Here is a 27,171-nt window from a genome sequence, read left to right as displayed (position 1 = left end):
CGAGACACTGGCAGATAATGATGTTCAAAATCATAATGCTGATGTTTAGCTACTGCTGCAGCATCTTAAGATGAAAGAGACCAGATGTATTATTTAAGCTCTATGCTATAGCCTATTTATCGCCATAAAAATCGTTTCCAAAACTTTATTAAACAAACATTATGCTGCTTGCTGTTTGTTTACAGATCTTTTCATTTCACGCAACTGACTGCTCAGATAGGCGTGTGTAAATGTGACAGGGAGGTGCGGCCAGAGGAGTGAGAACATGAGGAAAAGTTCCACCCTCACTGAGGAAAACAAAAGTTTGAGTTAAAACATGGTCACGACGTGCATTGAGCTGCAGCAGCCGTATGGATTAATTCTCGCTGTACAGGAGATCTAAGAGTGGATATAGCTACTGGATACAATGTACTGGAAAAATGAACAAACCACATCGAAGGAAAGTCCAAGCAAGAACACTGTAAGTGACACATTAATTATTTACATTTCAAGTGTCTTATTGTGCTGTTATTTTAACTTCTTTATTGTTTAGCCTATTAATAAATCCTGATAGCTGAGATCTTCTCTGATATTTAGGCTACATATTGTGGAAGATTTTCAATAGGCCTAATAAAAAAATCCACAATATTTTAAATATTAAACTTCAAAAACAAAACGCGTTTTATTTTACATCACACTAACTATTATTAATTCCTGTTTGTCAGCACGAACTGAAAGAGCCTTCTGAATTAGCCTACGGTACCATCCTCAGCTGTGCCTCAAGCAACGCCTGTGTGCAATTAATATAAATTAAGTGATTGTGATATGTTTTCTTCTTTTTCACGGCGACACGTCGGGTTTTAAAAGAGAGTTTGGAAATAGTTAAAATAAATAAATAATCCACAGTCAGTTTGGACAGCGACATAAGTGCAAAGGAGACTACAGAAAAACAGTTAATAATATTACCTGTGGAGTTTCAGCGCTTCAAATGAAGAGGATGACGCTTTGTGTTAAAAAGCGCCCGTGTTTTTGCATCTCCCCTCGCTTGCTTGCAGAGGTTGTCATAGTAAAAAGGCGAGTGGTTGTTAATGGGTCGCTCGGCCGCGGAGGTTAAAAGGCGGCGGCGCGGACGAGCGCGCGATACAGTGTGTGTATTCGAGCTGCTCTCGTCATGCCCGCGAGCTGCGGAGGTTCAGTCCTCCACACACCGCACACCATTGAGTCGCCTCAGGTGATAAACGCAGGGGTATTTATTTTACAGTCATAACTTTTTTTTTTTTTTTTTTTTTTTTTTTTTTTTTTTTTAAGGATTTCGGGAGCTGGAGACTATACTGCTATATATTTTTAATTTTAGTCAAAGGCTTCAGTATTATTTGGGAAGGTCACTAACCTGATGTTCCCTAAGGCTGAACTCTCGTCCCTTTACATCTTTTAGAATTATTTACGTGTGTGTGTGTGTATATATTTTTATCTGTAGGCTATATAAAAAAACATAATTCGCCTCATCTTTGCTTTTTTAGGATAAAACCCAGGAGCTGTTTGAGGAGGTATCGTGTTCGTCGTCGCTTTCTTTGTCGCCCAGCTCTTCACCTCATGCCATGACAGAAAAAGCCATCTGTACCAGCTGTGGCACTGAGATCGTCGACAAATATCTGCTCAAGGTACGCATTAAATATTTTACACGTTTATAACGACAAACGACTCTTTCAGACAAGTAACCTATTACATTACTAAATAGTTCAGCTATGGGACGCTGGAGTTTCCCCGAGTAGGCTATTTAATTACAAGTTTAACATTTTAAGACCGTAAATCCTATATGTATGAATACAAAAAAATATTAGACTCGTAATTGAAAACTGTTGCTTTTCCACCTCAGGTGAACGACATGTGCTGGCACGTGAGATGCCTGTCGTGCAGCGTGTGCCAAACGTCTCTGGGCAGACACATCAGCTGCTATATAAAGGAAAAGGAGATATTCTGTAAATTGGACTACTTCAGGTAAATAAACTTATTTTTTGTTTTTTTTTAGTCATTTATGAAAAATAAATGGTGCTACTTCAAAAAATATTGCTGTCAGGCTGCTGTTGGACGACCATCAATATCTATGTTCAGTGCAGTGTGTGTGTTTTTGTTTTAAAAATGTACAAAACCATTGTTTACAGCATTTCTAAACTGGTGAGAACTTTGCATATTTTTATGCAGTGACTGAATATTTTGTAGTTGTTTTCTGCCTAAGCATTGCATGCTTTCCTCACTGTTTCCCTCCCTAAATTCTAGACTCTAGATGGACAATGGTCAAGCAATGTTTTCATTCCATCTCTGTGGTTTTTCCTGGAGTGCCGTATCTCTACCAAACAACTGCTGTAGCCTTCGCTAAAAGAAGTGCCACAAAAGCTTGTTTACCTTTTAAAGATGGAGATTTCTTTCTGGCAGGAAATACGGAACACGTTGCGCTCACTGTGGCAGGAACATCCATTCAAACGACTGGGTCCGCAGAGCAAAAGGGAACACCTACCACCTGGCTTGTTTTGCTTGCTTCTCCTGCAAGAGACAGCTGTCCACAGGAGAAGAGTTCGCCTTGGTGGACGAGAGGGTCCTGTGTCGTGTGCACTACGACTGCATGCTGGACAACCTCAAACGCGCCATGGAGAATGGTTAGACGCTGCCTGGATGTGTTGACGTTGTATTAAATGGTCATCATTTTCAGTTGTTCAGAATGAACGCACACAATGTTTATTCCATATCCATCCATCCATTCATTCAGTTCGTATGGAACCACAGCTTGAGTTTAATTCCGCTCATCCTTATGTGGTTTGCCGTAGGAAAAGGAGTGAATGTGGAGGGAGCCGTTCCCTCAGAGCAGGAAGTAAATCAGCCTAAACCAGCCAAGAGGGCACGCACAAGTTTCACAGCTGACCAGCTACAGGTTAATACTCAAATTATAAATTATAAAATCATAAATTCATAAAGGGATTGTTTTTTGTAATGGCTGCTTGATGTTAGTCTTTGTTTTGCTTTTTTTTTTTTTTTTTTTTTTTTTTTTTATTTAATTTTATTTATTCAAGGTAATGCAAGCTCAGTTTGCTCAGGACAACAATCCAGATGCCCAGACTTTACAAAAGTTGGCAGAAAGAACCGGTCTAAGCCGGAGGGTTATTCAGGTATAATGCAAGATTTTTTTTGTTTGTTTTTTTTTTTGTTTACTATTTATGAAGTCGTCTTGGTTTCTTATTTTGTGCCATATATGTACTGCAGACAATTGTCTAGTATTTTTAGCATATTATTATTTCAGTATTAATTTGATTTTAAAGTGGCTTATTTTTATTTGCTGTGATTCTTTGTGCATCATCAAATTTTCTCTGTACCGTTAATAAGCATGTTTTGCTTCATCCGCCTGCCGCTCAGGTTTGGTTCCAGAACTGTCGAGCTCGTCATAAGAAGCACGTCAGCCCAAATCACTCTTCAGTCACACCAGTGTCATCTCTGCAGTCTGCTCAACTCTCTCCTCCTCTAATAGATGATCTTCAGTACACTGCTTTTGCCCCTGTGGACACCCCTATGCTGACTGCGCTACACTCCTATATGGATGGTACATTATTAAGTGTGTTCAGCTTGATTTAGCTAGCTTTATTTTAATTTTGTGCATATGCTGACCAGAGTTTTTCACTGAAGTTTTTGAATTTTTTTTTTTTTTTTCCGTCCTTGTAGTTCACTCTCCCAATTCGCTGGTGCTGCAGCCTCTCTTGCCCCACTCGATGACACAGCTGCCCATCAGCCATGCCTGAGACGCCCACCACCGCCGCCGTCGCCACACGGTCAGGTCAGAGTCTGGAGGACAGCATGAGGAAATACTGATTCTTCTATTGACTGAGTCTTGAAAAAGACCCATGCTACTTTATCTTTCATGGGCACTTACTGAAGGATATCCGTCTTGCAATGATCGAAATTGAAAAGTCTCACTGTAATTGTGAAAAGAGCCTGAAGTTTTTGTTTAATATATATTATATATATCTATATAGTGATGGAATAAATGGCATTTAATTTATTTCTTGTATGTGACTGAGCACTTTGTTTTAAAATAAATCTACCATGGAATTCTTAGTTTCTGGTTTAGTCGACGCACATTGTGTTTTGTTTTTGATGGTTCTAAAGAAAATTTGAAGCTGAAGAAAAGCCAATAAAATCTGATTTGCCTCTAGCATTGATCAAATTAAAGCTGTTGGTGTAATTTTTTTTGTTTAGTGATTATGCTTAGAAACTTTGAGTTGAATCAGAAGTTTGAGTTGTTTTGGGACTATAGGTATGGTTAGAAAGTTTCCTATATTGTTATTTCTCACATTTTGTTCTTGAGCAATAATCTAGACTAGACCATTAAATGCCATTTTACAATTTAATTTAATTAAATTGACACTTAGGAACTGTGAAACCTTTAAATAAATGTCAGAAACACCCATAACTTTACATTTTGGTCCATATAATGCTCTACAACACTTCTTTGTGACTGACAAAGAGTTTTATCACATGCTCTTGCACTTTGATAGTCAGTCATTTTGATATTTTAATCTGACATCCTTTGAGTAAAAATTTTTTTTTTTTTTTTTTTTTTTTACAAAAATTACATTTGTCATTAAGTACTTACCCTCATGTCATTCCTTCAGAACACAAATTAAGATATTTTTGATGAAATCCAAGTTTTTTTGTTGTTTTTTTGTCTTTGATAGAAAGCAATAAAATTACCACATTCAAGGTCCAGAAACATAGTAAAAACATCATTAAAGTAGTCTGTGACGACAGTAGTTCAAGCTTTGTCATGAAGCAAATTTTTTTTATTTATTTTTTTTTTTTTATGCTATTTTCACCGAATCCGTATTGGCCGAAACCTGTTCATGTGAGCAGCACAACGTGTGTGTGTGTGATGCTGACACAGGAGCCGGCCAATACTGAGCCGACGTTCAGATGTAAACACGGAAGCACTGAACTGTGTTCACTGCTTCAACTGCATAGGAGACTGACGGTAGAGAAGAAATTGTTAGTTATTGATTTGTTTTTTACACAAAAAGTATTCTTGTTGCTTCATAACATTAACCCTTAAATGCATGACTGTTTCACCAATCATTCTTACATATTTGAGTCTTTATCGACCCGGATCTATATCTAACACGGAAGGATCTCTACCTGTCGCGATAATATAAAACTCCTCTGATATTAGAGTAACAATTACAGAAGAATAAAATAAAGCATATTTTGTTACCTTTTGGAGCTTGAAAAGGGCTCAGTTTGAGCAGATGTTTTATGCCATCACCACTGTCCTCGTCAGAGCTCATTTCCCAGTAAATTCAGCAAATAATAGGCTAGTTTTATGTTTAAGTTCAGGAATATGAGCCCATTCGTGATCTCAAACGTATTCTCAAAACTATATAATTTTCAACATCTTCAAAATCAATATTTCGATCGCTAACGGTTTCACCAGATCCATCCAGTAAGAGTTACAGTCATATTTGATTGCGTTCAGTACATGTTCTGCAGTAAATTGCTGAGACATTTCATGTTTCTCTTATTTCGTTTTCTGTTTAAATGAGTCGTCACTTCAGCATTGTGTATCAGACATTGCCACCTTGTAGAATTGCACTTATTTCGTCATCGAAAATAGATTCAATTATTGTTGTGCAGAAAAAATATACGCACACTCATACACACCGCGGGTCATTTGCAACCCTATACAATTTTTACAAAAAAAGTTATTCTTTTATAATTTTATGATTTTTTTCTTGTTATATTCTTTATAATGAATTGATTTAAGAATACCAAGAAGGTTGATGTCTAATTTTAAAAAATGAACGAGGAGGAGGGTAATGAATGACGTCCCGGGTCACTAAAGACCCGAGGTATGCATTTAAGGGTTAAGGTTGAACCACTGCAGTCACATTGACTATTTTAACATCTTTCTGGACCTTGAATGACGGTAATTATGTTGCTTTCTATGGGGGGATAAAAAAAAAAAACCCTCTCGGATTTCATCAAAATATCTTAATTTGTGTTTTGAAGAACAAAGGTCTTACGGGTGTGAAACGACATGAGGGTGAGTAATTATTAATGACAGAAATGTAATTTTTGGGTGAACTAACACTTTAATGGTCACTGTAAAATGTACCACAATTTTTTTGTACAGATCTAAATACGCAGTGCATAAAAGCAGTTTGCAAAGCTATCGATACTTTTTTATGCAGCCCAAAAGCATTGACAACTTCATATACTTAAACATGAGAAATCAGTGAATAATTTGGAGCTGCTGCTATTATATGCAACGGGATGATGTCTGTTTATTTCCCCCGTGAGCCGTCTTCCCTCGAGTTCTTCTGAGGATTTTTCTCAGCGAGCTGGTTGTGTAAAAGGGTCGAGCAGCTGATCCATCATTTTCCTCCAGGTCTAGAGCTGCAAGTAGACATAAGGATGATTATACGTGCCTGTCTTTGTGTTTAACTTGTGCCAAACAGAGAGCGATTTCCGTTAACTCTGGTATTACGTTACTTGAAGGCATTAGTTACTGTTAAAATATCACTTTAGGGTTAAGCGTATAGTCAGCTAATGGTTTTTGATGAGAGATCTACAAAACACATTTTTGAAAAATCAGGGGTGTTGAAGTTTTAATGCATTTCAATGGCAGTTTAATAGAGGGAATTAAAGCTTGAGAAATAATGTTTATTAGTGAGAGATTCATCACAGCTGTGCCGTATTGTTTGACAACTTGGGATAAAAATGCCTTTTGTGAGAAATTTGTAATGTGCAAAATGGACCTGAGGGAAGTCATTCAGGGAAAATATTCTTTAAATACTTTTTTATTCATTTAAATATAAAAATCACAATTCCATTTTGTGGTACAAAAGTACAAATACAATAAATACTCACTCCTACAACATTACAAAAGTGTTTGAATCTAGGATTATAAAATGATAGCACTTGAATCTTGTATCTCACAGTACAAATAAACCTAAATGACTTCTTTGAGAAGGACAGTTCTTTTATTATATTTCCAATTATTCTCAAAAAGATCCTTAAAAGGGGACCTACAAAAACAACAATGGTTTGGTTCTTTAAGCTTCTTCAGGAAATAAATTGTTACAGGAGGAGTTGAAGTGCTTATTCTTCGCTCCATCTCACTCGCCGATCCTGAAAGAAGCATTTACGAGCGTACTTTGTCTACAGTGACTGTCCTTCTGCAAGCCAGATAAATCACAATCACTTCAACTACACAGAAAAGAAAAAGCTATGAAAGCCCTTTGCTGATTTCAGGTATAGAGTGCTTTTTAAACCTCACGTTAAAGTATTTTGAGCAGGGGGAAAAACTGACATGCATTCATGAGTCCCAAATAAAGTGGCACAGTACACATACAGTAGTGATGTGTTCGTTATTTACATGTAAATAAACCACTGTTTGCTTTTTGTCACGACAATATAGGAGACATTCAGTAATTAAAGCCATTAAATTTTAATGAATACCTCTGTGCTTCATATTCAGAGGAACGTTTCATTGAACCAAAAATATTATCGAACTGATCTGGAAGACTGTAGAATTGTTACATGAATTACTGTACATTTCTCTTTAAATTCAGCGATAAGGGTTAAAGAAAACCAGACTGAACACCTAGAGCTCAAAGAAAGAATGCTGCCTGAAGATAATGGATGCATACTTGGTTTAAGAGATGCCTAGGCTGTGTCCGAAATCCATACACTCTTTTGAATAAGTTACTTCACAAGTGCTTAAGCATTATGTTCTAGTATAAATGTGTATAGTATGACTGACTGTACTACATTCGTCATGTCATTATCATGTGACCTACCAGCTTCAGTTGCATCGGCATTCACAAATCCTCTCCCATGGGATATAAAAGTGTCCATATGCACACTTCAGAATCTCACCAGAGATAGTAAGTCATCCATTTGCCTATTCTCTTATATGAATAATGTGAATTTGGACATACTTCTTTTGTCACATACTGTTTTTCGCCTACTATATAGTTGGGAAGTATGTGATTTCGGATGCAGCCCTAGTTTTTATACACAGCTGTGTTTTGTCCATCTGATCTGCAGTTGAGCTACTTTGATACAGGATATTTCTTTGCACTCCATCACAACTGAAATGCTGAAATCGACAGCATTTGTGGCAATGTTGATAAAATAACAAAAATTAATGTCCACCTGTCCCTCTTTTTCTTTAAAAAAAGCCAAAATCTGTTTTACAGAGTGTACAAGACATGTGTTAACATGATTTCAGAGTGAAAAAAAACTTAAATGACTGAAAAATGATAATATATTACAACAGAATAATTACTATTAAGTGTTTTTAAGCTTTACAAATACTCCACAAATGGGATCATTCACTTTCATTGTAAATGCCTCACTGTACAGTAACTTAGATTTGTGCCTTTTTTACTAAAGAAAATGAGGGAAAAGTCAAAATTATTTCTGTTGTCATAAACATTATACCACAAATGCGGTGGATTGAGTTGAACTTAAAGGGTTAGTTGAAAATGAAAATTCTGTCATTAATTACTCACCCTCATGTTGTTCCAAACCTGTAAGGCCTTCGTTCATCTTCGGAACACAAATTAAAATATTTTTGATGAAATCCGATGGCTCAGTGAGTCCTGCATTGACAGCAAGAGAATGAACACTTTCATTGCCCAGAAAGCTACTAAAGACATATTTAAAACAGTTCATGTGACAATAGTTGTTCGACCTTAATATTATAAAGCGACGAGAATTTTTTTGTGCTCCAAAAATAACAAAATAGCGACTTTATTCCACAATATCTAGTGAAGGGCGATTTCAAAACACTGCTTCATGAAGCTTCGAATCTTTATTAATCATTTGTTTCAGAATCAGTGGTTCAGAGCGTCAATCAAACTGCCAGAGTTACGTGAACTATTTTCAAAACGCATATGACGTAACCAAGCCTCGTTTACTGAAATCATGTGATTTGGTGCTCTGAACCACTGATTCAAAACAAATGATTCGTAGAGATTCGAAGCTTCATGAAGCAGTGTTTTGAAATCGCCCTTCACTAGATATTGAGGAATAAAGTCGCTATTTTGTTATTTTTGGAGCACAAAAAATATTCTCGTCGCTTTATTATATTAAGGTTGAACAACTATTGTCACATGAACTGTTTTAAATATGTCTTTAGTAGCTTTCTGGGCATTGAAAGTGTTAATTATCTTGCTGTCAATGCAGGCCTCACTGAGCCATTGGATTTCATCAAAAATATCTTCATGTGTGTTCTGAAGATAAACGAAGGTCTTACAGGTGTGGAACGACATGAGGGTAAGTAATAAATAACAGAATTTTCATTTTTGGGTGAACTAACCCTTTAAATTAAGTAGGGCTGGGCGATGTATCGAATGCTTTTGTCACGCGCATTTCTTCAGTAAAGCCGGTTCCCTGATTACCGCTAAATCGCCATCACCACGCAATATCGCGTTCAATATCGATATGTATCGCCGTCGATAATGAACGCGATATTGCGTGGCTTATCAGTGATCTACGGCTCTGTCTATTAAATGCCGCTCCATTTGAAAGCAGGTGATGGCGATTTAGCGGTAATCAGGGAACCGGCTTTACTTAAGAAATGCGCGTGACAAAAGCATTCGAACATCGCCCAGCCCTAAAATTAAGCCTGAAAAATATTCCTTTAATATAGCCTACATTATCATTAAAATGATCTTCATATGCTGTATATTATATAAAAAAAAAACAAAAAAAAAACAGGATTTACATTATCATTAAGCAAAATATTTTTTTCTAATGTTACATATAAATGCTTAATATGAAGTATTTGATGTTTAAATGTCAAATGTGATTCTGTATACCAATATGTGCATTGTTTTTTCCTGCAGGGATTGTATGAAAACCATTTTAATCTCAGATTGGGATTTGTTTTAGCTGTAAAACCAGCTCTAATCATACATGAGAAAATAAAACTGTATTCAATTAAGATTTACGCTGAAATAGCAAACATTAACTCTCAAGTTGGGCTTTTTTTCCTCAAGGTGTCCAATCTCAGGCAGCTTTTTAAATGTCAGTAATCATTTTCCCAGAATAAGGCAGCAGTCAGCAGTAAGAGGCAAACATGTTAATATGCAGTGTAGGGTCTGTGTCAGAAAGGCCAAAGCTCCGTGTCCTGGGTTAGTTGCTGTTACAGTGCAGAGAGAGTCTTTGGTCTTTTCTTGAGGTGGATGGTCACGTCACCACTTCCCATAGTCCTCATCTCCCTTTACAAAATGTAGTCCACTTTAGATATTAATATACTGTAAGTTAATGCATGCTAAGTATGTACTGTAAGTCGGATAAAGGTATTCTCATAGATTCCGAGGGTTTTATCCGCGTGACTTTTTGGGGCTCTGCTCGGCTCTTCCCAGAATTCTTTTCAGGCCAGGAGACATGAGGAAAGGCTTGGCCGTTGTCCCGTCATTTCTCTCTAAGTCTTCGCCTGTGAGTGGCGCACAGTGTCGTACGATTGAGAGGAGAAGAAAAAGATGTTTACGAGGAAATGGAGACAAATAGAGGTTATAGTGCCACAGGAAAGTCTGCAGTTTAGAAATATTTTTGCATAAAGAGTGAAAGTCTAAAGCCAGTGTTTTCAAGCTGAGAGAAGGTTTCTGAGAGACATACAGGAAAAAGTAGCAAACAAGTAGATTCTAGTATCTGTTAATCCATGCCAAAATTGATCATAACACATCATTATTTCCAATATTAACTGTTACAAAATAATGATCGTAATACTCACAGAAACAAAGGAACAAGGTGTCCACACACATTGCATAGACGCTGAAGAAGCTGTGCGCAATTAAGTATGAACCCAATATTACTGTCTGTCAAAGAAAGAGAGACCTGCCAGTCAAAATACTATCTCAACCAGAAACGAGTTCCAGTTTGAAATAATAAATAATACTAAAGAGACTTTCTCACCAAGAGAGGCACGCAGTAGTAATTCAACACGGGAACCTCCTCTTGGATGATGGGTATCTTGCGTGTAAGGAGGAGGAAGGCAATAACACCTGCAGGATATAATTGATGGAGCGCTTAACCACAAACCTCAGTAGACCGTTGCTCAGTTCACTGTGATACTGTTACACACTCACGCCCTCTTGTGGTCAATGGAAATATGACCATACAGGCCAATAAAAGCCTAAATTCAATCTGTTTATCACATAAAACGATCGAGTCTCTTCAGAAAATTTGGACTAAACCACTCAATTCATATGGATTAGTTTTACGATCTCTTTATGAACTGTTTGAAGCGTCAAAGTGGTGCGTAGTCGTCTATGAAGGGACAGAAAGCTCTCAGATTTCATCAGTAAGATCTTCATTTGTGTTACGAAGATGAACGAATGTTTACTGGTTTGGAGCGACATAAGGGTGAGTGATTAATGACAGAATTTTCATTTTTGGGTGAACTAACCCTTTAAAGGTGCCATAGAATTGAAAATTGAATTTACCTCAGCATAGCTGAATAACAAGAGTTCAGTACATGGAAATGACATACAGTGAGTCTCAAACACCATTGTTTCCTCCTTCTTATGTAAATTTGATTTGTGCAAAACACCTCTGAAGAACAGTCGAATCTCAACATAACACCGACTGTTACGTAACAGTCTGGATCTGTGCACAGCTGAATCATCAGACTTTTATGCAGGTAAGCAAGCAAGAACAACAGTGAAAAATGGCAGATGGAGCAATAATAACTGACATGATCCATGATAACATGATATTTTTAGTGATATTTGTAAATTGTCTTTCTAAATGTTTCGTTAGCATGTTGCTAATGTACTGTTAAATGTGGTTAAAGTTACCATCGTTTCTTACTGTATCACGGAGACAAGAGCTGTCGTTATTTTCATTATTAAACACTTGCAGTCTGCATAATTCATAAACAACTTCATTCTTTATAAATCTCTCCAACAGTGTGTAATGTTAGCTTTAGCCTGTTAGCCACGGAGCATAGCCTCAAACTCTTTCAGAATCAAATGTAAACATCCAAATAAATACTGTATTATGTATATAATCGGTTATGCAGCATGACGAACACTTTGTAAAGATCCATTTTGAGGGTTATATTAGCTGTGTGAACTTTGTTTATGCAATGTGTTATAGAGTCATGAGCTCGGGGGCGGGGAGCATGAGAATTTAAAGGGGCCGCAGCCTGAATCGGCGCATGTTTAATGATGCCCCAAAATAGGCAGTTAAAAAAATGAAGAAAAAAAAAACAATTGAGCTGAAACTTCACAGACACATTCAGGGGACACCTAGACTTATATTACATCTTTTGAAAAAGCATTCTAGGGCACCTTTAAGTACTGCATATGTAAATTTTTGATGCATTTTCTAGGTGAACAAATTGATTTTTACTGACAAAATATAAGCTTATCAAGATCTATAACCACTTCTAGTCTACATCAGTGTAGAAAAAAATGAAAACATTACAGATTTTCCAGTGAAGAATTACACTATACATAAACATGTTGAGATGTAGCCTACATCAGTCAGAGAAGTTAAAGCATAAAAGCTCAGCAGCTACTGTACACTTTCATGAAGCATTGAAATAATAAACATTTCTTCACTGTCAAACAATACTGGACACCACAGTTTGGGGTCAGTAAGTTTTTTTTTAATGTTCTTTTATATGCATAAGTCTCTTATTCTCTCCAAGACTGCATTTTAAAAAAAATACAAACTACATTAAAAACATATTGTGAAATATTATTACATATATTATTGTTTTCTATTTTAATATACATTTTAAAATGTAATTTATTCCTGCGTCAAAGCTGAATTTTCAGCATCGTTACTCCAGTCTTCAGTGTCACATGATCCTTCAGAAATCATTCTAATATGCTGATTTGCTGCTCAAGAAACAATTTCTTCTTATCATATTGAAAATCTTAATATTTTCGTGAAAATCAGGACATTTTTTGGGATTCTTTGATGAATAGAAAGCTCAATAGAACAGCAGTTATTTGAAACAGAAATCTTTTGTAACATTATAAATGCCTTTACTGTCACATTTGATCAATTTAAAGCTGCTGTAGGTAACTTTTGTAAAAAAATATTTTTTACATATTTGTTAAACCTGACATTATGTCCTGACAGTAGAATATGAGACAGATAATCTGTGAAAAAATCAAGCTCCTCTAGCTCCTCCCAGTGGTCCTATTGCCATTTGCAGAAATACACCGCTCCCGGTAAGAAACAACCAATCAGAGCCAGGAGGAGTGTCTTAGCAGTGTCAATCAATCAAGCTCGCGTGCGCGCTGATCACACTCCTGTCATGCACAGTGTACAGGCGTCAAATTCAAGATTACCGGTGTGCCGCAGCTTTGCTTATGGCGAAATAAAACGATGTTATATGCAAAGGACCACCCTGAAATCTACAAGAAACCATGCCATACATAATTTGTCAGTCCTGTTTTGAAATTATCTTAGTTGTGTAGTTCTTAAAAAATTAAACAAATCAAGCAGGGATACTTACTTGTCAAGCAGAAATGTGGCTGACTCTGCATCGGTTTTTAATCCGTTCAGGATACATAGCTCCCTCCACCTCGGAAAAGCCGCTCCGATATTTACCCTCGTTTTATTTCGGGCTCTATCTAATTCTTTCTTTTTGGCTTTTTTATCATCGTCATCTGTCTTTTTCCGTTTACCCGTCTTTATTTTATGAGCAGGTGCCACTCGAGGAATTGGCAGTTTGGATTGTTTTTCCGCCATAAGCAAAGCTGCGGCACACCGGTAATCTTGAAGCCTGTATGCGCTGGCGCTGTGTATGGGAGGGGTGAGATCAGCGCGCACGCGAGCTTGATTGATTGACACTGCTAAGACACTCCTCCTGGCTCTGATTGGTTGTTTCTTACCGGGAGCGGTGCATTTCTGCAAATGGCAATAGGACCACTGGGAGGAGCCAGAGGAGCTTGATTTTTTCACAGATTATCTGTCTCATATTCTACTGTCAGGACATAATGTCAGGTTTAACAAATATGTAAAAAATTTTTTTTTACAAAAGTTACCTACAGCAGCTTTAATGTGTCCTAGTTTGCTGAATAAATAGTATGAATTTCTTTAAAATGAAGTAAAATCTTTCTGACCTATCTATATTTTAATATTTTCCTTTGAATTCAGAATATATGGTATTTTATGCCTGTTCATAATATCACTTGCAATACTTCATGGGATGCACAGTTCATTATCTTTGTCTTTTTTTATTCTAATAAACTTTTAGATTTATTCTAATACAATTCTAATTTTGCTATGAGTCCAAGTTAATAACGTTGCTCATTTATTTGATTGAAGGTTTAGGATTTTTTTTTAAAAATGCTTATGAAAAAAAAAAAAAGTAAAGAAATACTGCAGTAAACAAGGCCCCTGAAAGTGTGGACACTGATTACCTCTTTAACCTTATGTTAAAAAAAACTTTTATAACAAACATCTAACCCTCGAAACTCGAAATCCTTACGTTCTAAACATAAAACTAAGGATTTAGGCTACTTCAAATTTCATGAATTAAACCGCCACAATAAGACGCCAACACTCACCAACACTCCCTGCTATCAATAGTTTCCCCAGGAAGAGCAAGAAGTCGGTGACTTTGTCCAACACTGCCACCCTGCGGCAGAGAAGAGAAACTACAGTAAGAGGACGGTCAGTTCTGATCTCACTGCTTGTTCACTGACATACTGCACAGAATATTCTCACCTCACTACATTCCTCATCAATAAATAGAACGCCTCCCGCGCCGATGTGCAAAAGTTCTTTCCATAAATAGCAATCTAGTATGAAACACAAGTATACATTACATCCTTACATAAGACTTACTTGTTTAATGTGTATAGAGTGCCCCAGGTATGACGCATTTTTGTAGGCAAAACCCGGAAGCGAGTTAGCATTTTAGGACTTCCGGTTCCAACGCCGTAAAGTCTATGGGTTTTTTGAATTGTTTTTTTGCTAAATCGCCTGAAATAAGGTCTGTGGTTAACAAAGCCTCTAAATACTTTCACGTTTTGATCTATGACATAAAACACACCAGTTATAACCCACTTGTGATTTTTTAAACTTTTACTGTGTCTTAAAATCGGCGGTTGCTAACAAGTTGCTAAAAGGGACTACTTCCTTTGGCGGGGACTTTAGACGTCATCATTAAAAACGGGACATTTGGACAGCATTTCTCATGCAAAAGTGGATAAGTATTCATACACAGCACAGATCATAATCAGCGAGCATGTTTTTAAATAAAGTTGTTTTTTAAATACAGTTTGAGGAAGCTTGGTGGTGATGACGTTGATCCACGACCATGGTGTGCTGTAGTCCGTTTATAGCCTACTGTTAGCCTTTTATATCTGACGACTTTATTTAGGCTTCAAAATCTGTAAATGTTGTGTTAACTTGTAAAGATTATCTTGATAGACAAAACGTGTAAGTGTCATAACCCTTTGTTAAACACAGAGCTTATTTTCTGCGATTTTCCAAAAGTATATGGGAAAAATGCATAGGCTTTCAACCGAGGGAACCCGTGCGCCGCTAACTTCCGGGTTGGCCTACAAAAACGCGTCATCCCTGGGGCACTCTATTTGATTGGGCAGTATAGCAGACTCTCACCATTATATAAGCATTCCTGTTCATAAAGCGTATAAATCGCTCCAGACACCAGAAGCAGCACTTCAGACAGCAGAGCAGGAATCGTGCAAACACATTGTGAGCTCCTAAACACACACACACACATACACAAATGTTGGGTCTTTCCATAGACATAATGATTTTTATACTGTACAAACTCCATCAAAATCTATCAATCTATCTATCAATCTATCTGTCATAGAAATCATAACTGACTCTGTTTCCTTTTGACTATATTTTGCTCCTTTCTGCTTCAAAAAAGACAAAGGCATAAGGACATAAAGCAACCTTTAAGTTTGTTGTCCAGATACTCCAAAATGACTCGAATGAGTTGAACCACCGCTAGGATGAGAGAGCCAAAAGCAAGAGACCCTGTGTGATACCTGCAAAACATAGCACAGCTGAATGTATCTTCTTCCAGGTCATGTTTTGAGCATTGCTTTGACTTCAATAGGAAACACTGGAATTGTACCGTATGGCTCTTGAAAAAGAGGAGAATACTGGGCAGGGGGGGATGTCTGCAGGCTTCCTCCGGGCCCAGTAATACGAGGCGAAAGCCCCAGCGATGGTGCACTGTCCCAGAGCAATAGTGAAATTAACCAGCCAGAGGAAGACCAACAGGTTACAGAGCTGGAGGATGAAGATGTAGCGATGGTACAAACTCTCACCCCCGTAAAATGCAAAAAGACACTGAGCACCTGGACACTGCTTGGTGATGTTGGTCCTGTTGAAGCTCTGTTGATAATGAAAAAGCATAGTCATGCTAAATCATCACCAGTGATGTGAAGAAAAATAATGTTTTATTCCATTAAAAATTTACTATTCTTTCTCTGAAATATTTCAATTATTTGTCATATCAATAACACATTTAGAAACAGATTTTTATATTATGGAAACAATAATTAAAGTATTACAACTATATAAAATGGGGGATATTTACCTCAGGACTGCAGGTTTGGTTGGCGTACTTGCAGTTGGGATGGACTGATGTGACTTTGTAAACGGCATCACCAGAAGATGCAAGAAAGCTTCAGGTTTAATTAAGGTCTGAAGACAAATATGTGGCACTAGTATTTTTGGAGTTTCTGCTAAATTACAAATGTTCTTGACTGTTATCTTTTTTTCTTTTTGAATTATTAATAATTATAATGATTATTAGTAATAATAATAATAATTAATTAATTTATTTAAATGAACATATAATAAATTATTTAAATGAATAAATAATAATTGTTAATAGTTATTTAATAGAATTCAATAATTAATAATTTAATAAAAAATATTTAATAATTTTTATTGAACAAATAATAATTCTTTACTAAAAATGATACTGTTTAAAGGGACAATCGTCCACATTGTGGTCACTTTTTATGCTGAAATTCACATTATTAGCTGTTAATAATAGTGCCACCAACTGGACGGAAAAAAAAACTTTCCAGTGCAGCTAGAGAATATCTGTCTCATTCTTTTAATTCCCCCAAAATAACAGAAATGGAAGTATGGGAATTATACACCGATCAGGCATAACATTATGACCATTGACAGGTGAAGTGAATAACACTGATTATCTCTTCATCACGACACCTGTTAGTGGGTGGGATATATTTGGCAGCAAGTGAATATTTTGTCCTCAAAGTTGATGTGATGTGTAGAAGCAGGGAAAATGGGCAAGCGTAAGGATTTGAGCGAGTTTGACAAGGGCCAAATTGTGATGGCTAGATGAACGGGTCAGAGCATCTCCAAAACTGCAGCTCTTGTGGGGTGTTTCCGGTCTGCAGTGGTCAGTATCTATTAAAAGTGGTCCAAGGAAGGAACAGTGGTGAACCGGCGACAGGGTCATGGATGGCCAAGGCTCATTGATGCACGTGGGGAGCGAAGGCTGACCCGTGTGGACCGATCCAACAGACCAGCTACTGTGGCTCAAATTGGTCAAGAAGTTAATGCTGGTTCTGATAGAAAGGTGTCAGAATACACAGTGCATCGCAGTTTGTTGCAGGCCAGTCAGGGTGCTCATGCTGACCTGTGTTGACTTGGCCTCCAAATTCCCCAGATCTCAATCCAATCGAGCATCTGTGGGATGTACTGAACAAACAAGTCCGATCCATGGAGGCCCCACCTCGCAACTTACAGGACTTAAAGGATCTGCTGCTAACATCTCGGTACCAGATACCACAGCACACCTTCAGGGGTCTAGTGGAGTCCATGCCTCGACGGGTCTGGGTTGTTTTGGCAGCAAAAGGGGGACCAACACAATATAAGGAAGGTGGTCATAATGTTATGCCTGATCGGTGTATATTAACATAAAAATGTTAAATGAGCTATTTTATAATTGAGATTCCTCTGATTTTCCACTCTTTTTTCCAGCTTCATGAGGTGCATTCTGGGATGCTTTTTAAATGCTACTGAAGGGGTTCAAAATGTATGCTGGACACTTGTTGGCTGCTTTTCCTTCAATATCACATCCAACTCACTCATTTAAGTTAAATTTATTCAGTATTTTAGTTTTGTACTTCTATTTGCCAAACAAAATGAATTTCAAGCATGTATAACTGGCTTGGCTTGAAGATTTTGAGCGTTGTATATCAGTAAATGAGGAGGATACAGTGCAGTCATGGCCCAGTAGGCGATACAGACGGCCAGCAGCATAAAGGTGATGATGGGGTAGAACAGAGCGGACATGATGTAACTGATGGCCCTGCAGAGACACACACACACACAGATTATCAAAGCAGCTGTTATTCTCTTTGCTCACACATGAAGGTCGGAGAGAGATACAAATAGAGACTCACCTGCTGCCCTCTCTGAGCAAAGCGATAGCAATGCGAACCCGCTTTCTCAAGAATATGAGTATTACGACTATGGAGACTTCAGTCAAACCCAGAGTCACCACTAAGAGGAACAGAAGAACATGAAACAAGGAGTACAGCAGAAATTCAAAGCATAAAACGCAGTCAATTACTGAAGACCGAATCACTTACTGAAGACTAGCCATGTCTGACTGAGTTGTAAGTAGACATGGAGGTCAGTCTGAAAGCCGATGTCAGAGATAGTGACGTCCGCTCCGGAGGTCTGCCTGAGAACGGTGAACTCCCAGTAACAGTGCCAGATACCTGCAAACAGGAGAAGGATCTGTTTCACGGAAAGACCTTTTGCAGTTCGTATTAACAGGTTACAGCTTTAGCAGATGCACAAACAGCAGCTATTCAATAAATCCAGATGATAAAAGCTGTTTATATTCAACACAATTATGTGGTTGAGATTATAATTATCTGTGAAATGTGATTTAATTTAATTTCCATTTAAAAATTAAATGTGATGAGTTAAATGTAATTACATGCAAATTTGATTTCTCAACAACCTTGTTTGTAATTATTCTTGATAGTCAACATCTGATAACCATTTCATAATTTATGGCTGTTATGAAGGAAAAAACTCACTGTATAGTAACCCAGAAATTATTTTAATTTATGTTCAGAGCTGTGGTTGAGTTACACAGTAGAAACGCTGCCAGAGTTAACACAGTTGCCACAAGTGATTGTGGTATGAAATAGGCCAAGTCATTAAACAGCAAGTGTTGTTATTATTTTATGACTTGGTAAACTATAAACCATGCTGTGCTGGCTGTTTTTGGCTGTTTATATAGTATAGTAATTAAAATGACTGTTTTCTATTTGAATATATTTTCAAATGTAATTTATTCCTGTGATGGCAAAGCTGAATTTTCAGTATCATTACTTCAGTCTTCAGTGAATCATGCTAATATGATGATTTGGTGCTCAAAGATCATTTCCTATTATCAATGTTGAAATCAATATGCTTCTGTGGAAAACATATATTTATTATGATTCTTTGATTAATAGAAAGTTCAAAAGAACAGCATTTATTTGAAACAGAAATCTCTTGGAAGGTTATAAATGTCTTTAGTGTCACTTTTGATCAATTTAATGTGTGTTTGCTGAATAAAAGTATTAATTGCTTTCAAAAATCATTAAGATACACTATAGTTATAGTTATAAGAATGTTCAACTGCTAAAGGAATAATAATAATGATTCTTAAAACATGTAATATGTAACCTAATACTCACTTACTGAAATATACTGACAAGAAGCAATGATAACAAGAGGCTGTGTGTTCATTAAAGGTGCCCTAGATTCAAAAATTGAATATACCTCGGCATAGTTAAATAACAAGAGTTATGGAAAAGACATACAGTCTTACACTGTTCATATACTGTAAATACTGACCGTAGGCCACGAGCAGAATAACAGTGATGATGATGAACCAGAGGAGGAAGCCTGCGGTGAATCGCAGCAGCAAGATGAAGATCAGACTGATGACCAGCGCTATGACCAGCCCTCTGTCACATTGAGAAACTTATGAGTAAAGTACACAATAACAAAGAGATATAGCAATTCTATACTGCAATGCACACATTTAGAGATTATTACAAATAACAGTTACTCCAGTTCACTGGATTTAGTTATAATTCATATGTACCATATTAAAGGGATAATAATAAAAATGTTGTTTTTATGGAGAAGCTTTGAGTCTGGAATGACGTGGGTCATATTTATTATATTTGGATAAATTATTCCTTTAGATTCATATCAATGTGGATTTAAAAAAAAAACCTTTTTTACTTTTTGTTTATAAGAGAATGGATAAAAATTCTAAATTAATTGGCATTTTGTTCACTGATGCTCACTTACAAAATCTCACTTAATGTTATTCAGTCAATGTATAATACAGTATGTGCTGAGATGAAAGCTTCTTACATCACTATCCAGTACCAACAACTGGCATAATCCTCCACAATCTTCATTCCCACCTCTTTGGCCTCATGGATACTTGTAATGCCACTGCAGTGAAAAATATGCATTTGTGCATAGAAAACACATCAGATAATAAAGGGCTCAGTGTTTGTCAAATAGAAGCTTTTACCACATAAACTGAATCAACTACTTTCTATAGCATTTTGTCTCATTAAAGGTGCTAAAGAGGATGTTTTGTTTTATACATTTTTGCAATATTACTTGAAACTGTCTTTACTAACTGATAAAAGACTATTTATTAGGTGCACTGAAAGGAATAATATTAATATACATCATCTGTGCACGAGGTAGGGCCTTAAAAACATCAGCCAATCGTTTAAGCGATCATCGCATAAACGATTGGCCCTCTGGCTTGTCAATCACTACCATGACGTTCCTTGTGCGAGACGTGCGCGGCTGCTCGCTCCAGTAACTTTCCACACTCTACAGGCGCCGCATGCAATGTTTTTATCAGGAGACAGGAGTAACAACTGCAGATTATGAGTTACTGCGGTGAGTCCGACATAATGAATCCACTAACACGACACAGTGAATGCCGGTGGTAAACAAACACTCGTGTTCCAGTACTCGTGCACAAGTTTTGGGAGGCGTTCCCTCGAAATTTCAAAAATTCACTAACAGTCTTTGGTTTCTCAGTCGACGAAAAGATCCTCTTTAGCACCTTTAAATAGTGAAGATGATATACATACTTGGCTGCATCTCTAAGTTCAGTCACACTTCTGGCTGTGTCCAGTGCATCTTTGAAAGCTGTTTTGTTAGCGACTGTTAGGGTGCCATTTCTGGTGATGAAGTCTGGGAAGCAGCGCTGTAAAACTTTCATGTAAGTGAGGAAAAAAAGAATGTTCAACTGCTAAAGGAATAATAATAATGATTCTTAAAACATGTAATATGTAACCTAATACTCACTTACTGAAATATACTGACAAGAAGCAATGATAACAAGAGTCTGTGTGTTCATTAAAGGTGCCCTAGATTCAAAAACTGAATTTACCTCGGCATAGTTAAATTGGAAAAGACATACAGTGAGTCTCAAACTCCATTGTTTCCTCCTTCTTATATAAATCTCATTTGTTTAAAAGACCTCTGAAGAACAGGCGAATCTCAACATAACACCGACTGTTACATAACAGTCGGGGTGTACGCCCCCAATATTTGCATATTATGTCAGCCCATGTTCCCAACATTATCATTATGAAAGGCATTAGACAAGGGCAGCCAGTATTAACGTCTTGATGTGCACAGCTGAATCAACAGACTAGGTAAGCAAGCAAGGACAATAGCAAAAAATAGCAGATGGAGCGATAATAACTGACATGATCCATGATAACATGATATTTTTAGTGATATTTGTAAATTGTCTTTCTAAATGTTTCGTTAGCATGTTGCTAATGTATTCTTAAATGTGGTTAAAGTTATCATCGTTTCTTACTGTATTTTACTGTATTAATACTTACTGTATTTTCATTTTTAAACACTTGCAGTTTGTATAATGCATAAACACAACTTCATTCTTTATAAATCTCTCCAACAGTGTAGCATTAGCTGTTAGCCACGGAGCATAGCCTCAAACTCATTCAGAATCAATGTAAACATCAAAATAAACACTGTACTTACGCGATTAGACATGCTGCATGACGAACACTTTGTAAAGATCCATTTTGAGGGTTATATTAGCTGTTTGAACTTTTTTTATGTTGTTTAAGGCAAGCGCGAGCTCTTGGGGCGTGGAGCACGAGATTTAAAGGGCCACACACCCTGAATCGGCTCATTTCTAATTATGCCCCAAAATAGGCAGTTAAAAAAATGAATTAAAAAATCTATGGCGTATTTTGAGCTGAAACTTCACAGACACATTCAGGGGACACCTTAGACTTATATTATATCTTTTAAAAAAAGTTTTAGGGCACCTTTAATGGTTTTGGGTTTTTCCCTCATAATAACAAAAATGTAGGCAAAAAGTCTCAGGTTACATATGTAACCCGCTTCCCTGAGAGGGGAACTCGATGCTGCGTCATGGTGTTGGAATTAATTTTACCATAGAGCCAATGGCAAATGCAGCATCGAGTTCCACTCAAAAGAGAACGGCTCAGGTTACGAGGCTCACACGGAAGCTATGGGGAGCCGGTGTTCGAAGCACGTATATAAACGCGCCAATCTTATTGGCTGAACATATGGACGTCATGACGTAGTGTAGAGCATCTCCGAGTCCATAAAGAGATACCAAAAATACACGTTGACAGATTCAATTTGTCTGAAGAAGACAATCAGGTGTAGTTGGGATGTGGCAAAATGACAGAGTGTCTCGTTCCCTTCTCAGGGAACCAGGTTACATACGTAACCTGAGATGTTCTCTTTTAAGTGGAACTTGACGCTGTGTTTGGCATTGACACTATGGGAACGTCTAACGTCACCACGCCCAAGGCAACAGAGTTTGCCCACAAGGCTGTGTATAGGCACAGGCACTTGTTGAGCACAGACTGGGCTTGGGTTAACCCTGAAGGATTCGGGATCCTGGGGCCAGTTGCATAAACCTCTAGGACTAGTCTTACAAGTTAGTCATCATTTTTTTAAGACTTCTCATGACTTTTTAAGTCAGTTACATAAAAGCATAGATTGGCCTAAATGGATACTGAAAAGTAATACTGACTGACCCTTGACTAACTGCTAAATCAGCAACAATACACACTAACTAAAGTTAAAAAAGAGAAATCGCAATGAACCACCCCTTTAAGGTTCCTAGGACCAATGCTAGGTCCCAAGAGGGAACACATGACTAGTACATAGGCTCAAAGTTAACTGGGTTCACCTCATGTTGTCCACACCATTACAAACAGTTGCCATTTTAGGGCATACAGCTTTCTAGTAGAAGGAGCTCTAGAATTGAGGATTGTCTCAGTGACCTCAGCCAAAAGACCAGAATCTATGAGCTGGTAACCTCAGAGGCCAGACTCAAAGCTTCCAGACCTCTAACGGGGATTAAATAGTGTGCCCTGCACTTGAGAGAGAGGATTTCTCCAGATTGGGATATCCCAGGGGAGGTCGTCCAGAAGATACATTAGTTCTACAAACCAAACTTGGGCCGACCAGAACAGAGCCACTAGAAGGAGGCAATCCTTGCAGGGTCTTGGCCCTTATCCCTTGAGAAAAAGGCCAAGTGGGATTGGAGCTTGCAAATCATATGCCCAGTAATCATACGGCTTCTGTAGACAAAGAAGCTGTCAACACACATTTCTGGCATCTATTTATGTACTACGCTACGTCACAACGTCCATACGTTCAGCCAATCAGATTGGCACATTTAGACACATGCTTCAGACACTGGTTCACGCAGAAGCATTGACCTCATAGCGTCAACGCCAGGAGGCAGCGTCAAATTCCACTCAAAATGGAAAATGACCCAAACATTTATTTTGCTATCAAAATGGGGACATACCATAGACTTTCTATAGGACACACAAACACACACACACTGCACTTACATGGTCGGCTTGGCACTATCATTGATGGACAGTCCTCATCTCGCAGCACTTGTGCCACAGACTGCAACAAAGAAAGAGACGTCCTTAAACAACTCCACTGTATGACAGCATACAACTCTATCAATGTTAGCAAGTCAGAAATTTGATGAATGACTGCTCGCTATTCTGAGGATCCATTTACATACATTATGGGTATGAACATTAGAAGATAACATAGACATAACCAGTGCAAAACTATCAGTCTGACATCAGCTGGAGCATAAAGTTCTCTAAAGTAAAGTTCAGTACTTACTTACGCAGAAAAAAAAAATCCACCAGAACCAAAATGGCTCTTGAGAATGATGTCTTAAAAGCCCTGAAATAGCCTGTGGAATTATTCTTGTCAGAAAACAACTCACTCCCTGCTGGAAAACAGAGGTAAACTGATATACATGCTGAGGCAGTGCCTTCAAACCTCTTCCAAAGGGTTGTCCTAGTCTAAATGCATTCATAAAGACACTTGAGGAACATTTATTGCTCAGGGGTTGCTCTTGCAAAGCTGGTGAGATACAGTATAATGGATATATATATACTTTTGAACAATTTAAATAAAATGTATTTGTATATAATATTATAATATACAGTATGTGTGTGTATATATATATATATATATATATATATATATATACAAATAAATTTTATTTATTTTAAAAAGAATATTTCTCAGATACTTCTCATAAAATTCATGAGAAATGAAAAAAGACATCTGTTGACATACAGAATACAGAGCTATAATACAGATCAGATAAATCAGTTTTGGAGAAATTTGATGAACAGTTTTCAAGTTTATATTAAAACATTCAACTTTTGCAGACTCTGGTATCTTCACAAATGTACAGTCTGGGAGCTGCGATCTTAATTTGCCTAATTTGATAAACTATAAAATTTCCGGAAGGTTTTGTACCCCTTTTAATTTGTCACATTGCCTCAGTGTCTTCTGAAAACACACAGAAGGGATAGATAGCTATTAAACAGTTAACATCAACTGAATTTTATCGAGTTCTTTTTCAGTTCTTTAAATCTAATAGTCATTGTGCATTTATTGAGTTCATAGCAACTCTTCAGCATGCCTGTATGATTTACCTTTTTGGGGTTATTGAAGCCTGGCTTGCAGAACTGTTTATAATAATCCCAGTGGCTCTTGTTGAATCTGTATTGGAGCTGCATATCTGTGTACGTTGCAAATCGATCTGGGCACTTGGAAACACACATCTAGGAACAGTTTACGTTATTTAGACAAAACATCTGTTCAGCTGGGGTAAAATGAGAAATATTAGTGATGAACAAGTGTATTACCTGAGTAGTAGGGCACTGGAGGTTTATCAGGACAGCAGGACTGGCACATTTCAGTATGTTGAAGTAGAATAATATGGCTTTCTTTCTACGGAGGAAATGAATTATAGTGTGAAAATGGCAGTATTTTGCCAGTAGGTGTCAGTGGAGCTATTCAGCTGTGTTTATGGGGTGAAATCAATGTTTTAGGCAGCTTTCCACTCCAAACATTCAGTTGCAGTGCTCATCCCGCTGTAATAAAACTCCTTTCAGTGTTGCTTTGTAAATCACAACATAACCCTGATTCAACACTAAATAACCAGAGTCCTCCAGCCTGCTGAATAACTGAAATGCTGAGAGAAATTTTTATGATATAGATAAAAACTCAGTATTCAATCTTTTTGTCTGGGAAAAAAAGTATTAAGGCCTTGTGTCAGATTCCCCCTACTCATATTTCCATAAGCCACTGAGGGAATCACATCTCCTAATTATGAACCATACACCACCAAGTAAACATCTCTCTCTCTATAGCTGTGCATAACAAACACTCTTATCAGTGTGTCCCAGCTCCTCTAATGAACAGTTCTTTATTTTCCCCAAGGTTATGTGCTGCCAATCAACATAAAACCTCACAAAAGGGAATTCAGCACAAAAGCATTGATGTAAGTTTGAGAAGGTTTAAGGATTAATATTTTGTGCTTTAGATATGGTAAATAGATACACAAATGGAAATAAAAGGTACAATATACGTGTAATAATCCATAATATTCTGATTACATGGCTGGTGAAAGATGTTTTTATTGGATGGAGTGTATTTTGGCCCCTCCCACCAAAGCTTATGATTGACTTGTGGTGTTTCTGGCACTTACGCATTGGGTGTGCCCTTCTGCCCACAGAACTGACCCGTGCTGTCCGTGGGGTAAATTACTTTCCTTGGGTCTCCGTGAATCCATGCTACGACAAAGAAACACAATTAAATTAATTAATTCAAGAGTAGGCATGTGACAGTATCAAATTTTCATGTTGCGATAATTGCTTAAGCTTTTATCATGGTATACGGTATTATCAGGATATTGAAATAAGTTGCAAAAAAAGTGTTGTCATAGTATAACAGATTTAAAAAACTATATACAGAAGGTATTATTTTTTGTTAATATTATTTAAAAAATACAACTGATCATTGTTAGTTTTAGGTCCATTACAACTTTCAACTTTACTAATGTTCATAAACATCAACTAGAAATTAACATTAACTAAGATTAATAAATGCTACTTTAAATGCTAATAAATGCTATAATAATAGTATTTTTCATTGTCAGTTTGGTAATAATGAATTAACATGTTAACTAATGAAGCCTTACGTCATCAAGTGTTACTGAACAATAACAAATAATCAGAAAAAAAATCAAAGATTATAGGGCATGTTGTAGTCCATATTAAAATATAAAAATGTTTAAGTTTGAAAATAGCCTATTAAATCTTTAAGTACTAAGTATTTGATGCTGTGATGAACAACGTTGAGATTACAAAAAAATGAATGGCTGTTTGAAGCATTTTAAAAACTGTAGTACAGCAGCTGCTTTGTTAACGTGGTTTCCGGGGTAACCGCTGCATTTCTGCTGTTCCATCAGCGCCCTCTGCTGTCAGAGAGTGAACGTGCACTTTCATTCATTTCTTTCACACATTCTGCCATGTGCTTCTCATGCATGCTGGGTTTGTTTACATAGTACGCATGCCTCTTTGACGCCGCATACAGCGGTGTTGTGGATTTTATACGGTTGATAGGTAAGTATAAGTATAAGTATAAGTATTCTTAAAATGTAATATAAAACAATTCGTAATAGATAATTATTCACTGTATTTTGAGGTGCCCACGGTAACAATATCATGTATATTCATTATCGTGATA

The 27,171-nt window shown here is 37.1% G+C and overlaps 2 protein-coding genes across 7 annotated transcripts in view; one reads left to right on the top strand and one right to left on the bottom strand.

The window, feature by feature from the left end:
• Positions 1-226: 226 nt before the first annotated feature.
• Positions 227-4,189, top strand: lhx8a (LIM homeobox 8a). Of its 5 annotated transcripts, none has more exons than XM_048164671.1 (8): positions 227-460; positions 1,500-1,640; positions 1,856-1,977; positions 2,413-2,633; positions 2,802-2,905; positions 3,045-3,140; positions 3,385-3,580; positions 3,688-4,189. In XM_048164671.1, the coding sequence occupies exons 1-8, from the start codon at positions 407-409 to the stop codon at positions 3,762-3,764; spliced, it is 1,011 nt and encodes a 336-aa protein (XP_048020628.1). In that variant the 5' UTR covers positions 227-406; the 3' UTR covers positions 3,765-4,189. The 5 variants fall into 5 exon arrangements, with proteins under 5 accessions (XP_048020628.1, XP_048020629.1, XP_048020625.1 ...); XM_048164672.1 differs by having other exon boundaries at positions 229-460; positions 3,385-3,568; XM_048164668.1 differs by lacking the exon at positions 227-460 and adding an exon at positions 806-1,225.
• A 1,879-nt stretch (positions 4,190-6,068) lies between these two features.
• slc44a5a (solute carrier family 44 member 5a) overlaps positions 6,069-27,171 on the bottom strand; it is a 109,238-nt gene continuing 88,135 nt past the window's right edge. Inside the window, exons 4-22 of one of the 2 annotated variants that reach the window (XM_048164387.1) lie at positions 26,132-26,216; positions 25,287-25,371; positions 25,074-25,202; positions 23,952-24,012; positions 21,162-21,285; positions 20,416-20,499; positions 19,885-19,997; positions 18,618-18,749; positions 18,429-18,528; positions 18,242-18,334; positions 16,580-16,667; positions 16,112-16,374; positions 15,928-16,022; positions 15,622-15,725; positions 14,722-14,795; positions 14,562-14,632; positions 10,945-11,033; positions 10,763-10,847; positions 6,069-6,411 (exon numbers count right to left, since the gene is read on the bottom strand). In XM_048164387.1, coding sequence (XP_048020344.1) covers positions 6,275-6,411; positions 10,763-10,847; positions 10,945-11,033; positions 14,562-14,632; positions 14,722-14,795; positions 15,622-15,725; positions 15,928-16,022; positions 16,112-16,374; positions 16,580-16,667; positions 18,242-18,334; positions 18,429-18,528; positions 18,618-18,749; positions 19,885-19,997; positions 20,416-20,499; positions 21,162-21,285; positions 23,952-24,012; positions 25,074-25,202; positions 25,287-25,371; positions 26,132-26,216 — 2,012 coding nt within the window. In that variant the 3' untranslated portion in view covers positions 6,069-6,274. Of the gene's footprint in view, positions 6,412-9,580; positions 10,466-10,762; positions 10,848-10,944; positions 11,034-14,561; positions 14,633-14,721; positions 14,796-15,621; positions 15,726-15,927; positions 16,023-16,111; positions 16,375-16,579; positions 16,668-18,241; positions 18,335-18,428; positions 18,529-18,617; positions 18,750-19,884; positions 19,998-20,415; positions 20,500-21,161; positions 21,286-23,951; positions 24,013-25,073; positions 25,203-25,286; positions 25,372-26,131; positions 26,217-27,171 lie in introns of those variants that run through there. The other variant, XM_048164388.1, reaches the window with a different exon arrangement.

The sequence above is a fragment of the Megalobrama amblycephala genome, linkage group LG17, assembly GCF_018812025.1.
Source record: "Megalobrama amblycephala isolate DHTTF-2021 linkage group LG17, ASM1881202v1, whole genome shotgun sequence".
NCBI classification, from domain to species: Eukaryota; Metazoa; Chordata; class Actinopteri; order Cypriniformes; family Xenocyprididae; genus Megalobrama; species Megalobrama amblycephala.
This window is presented reverse-complemented; position numbering and strand designations above follow the sequence as displayed.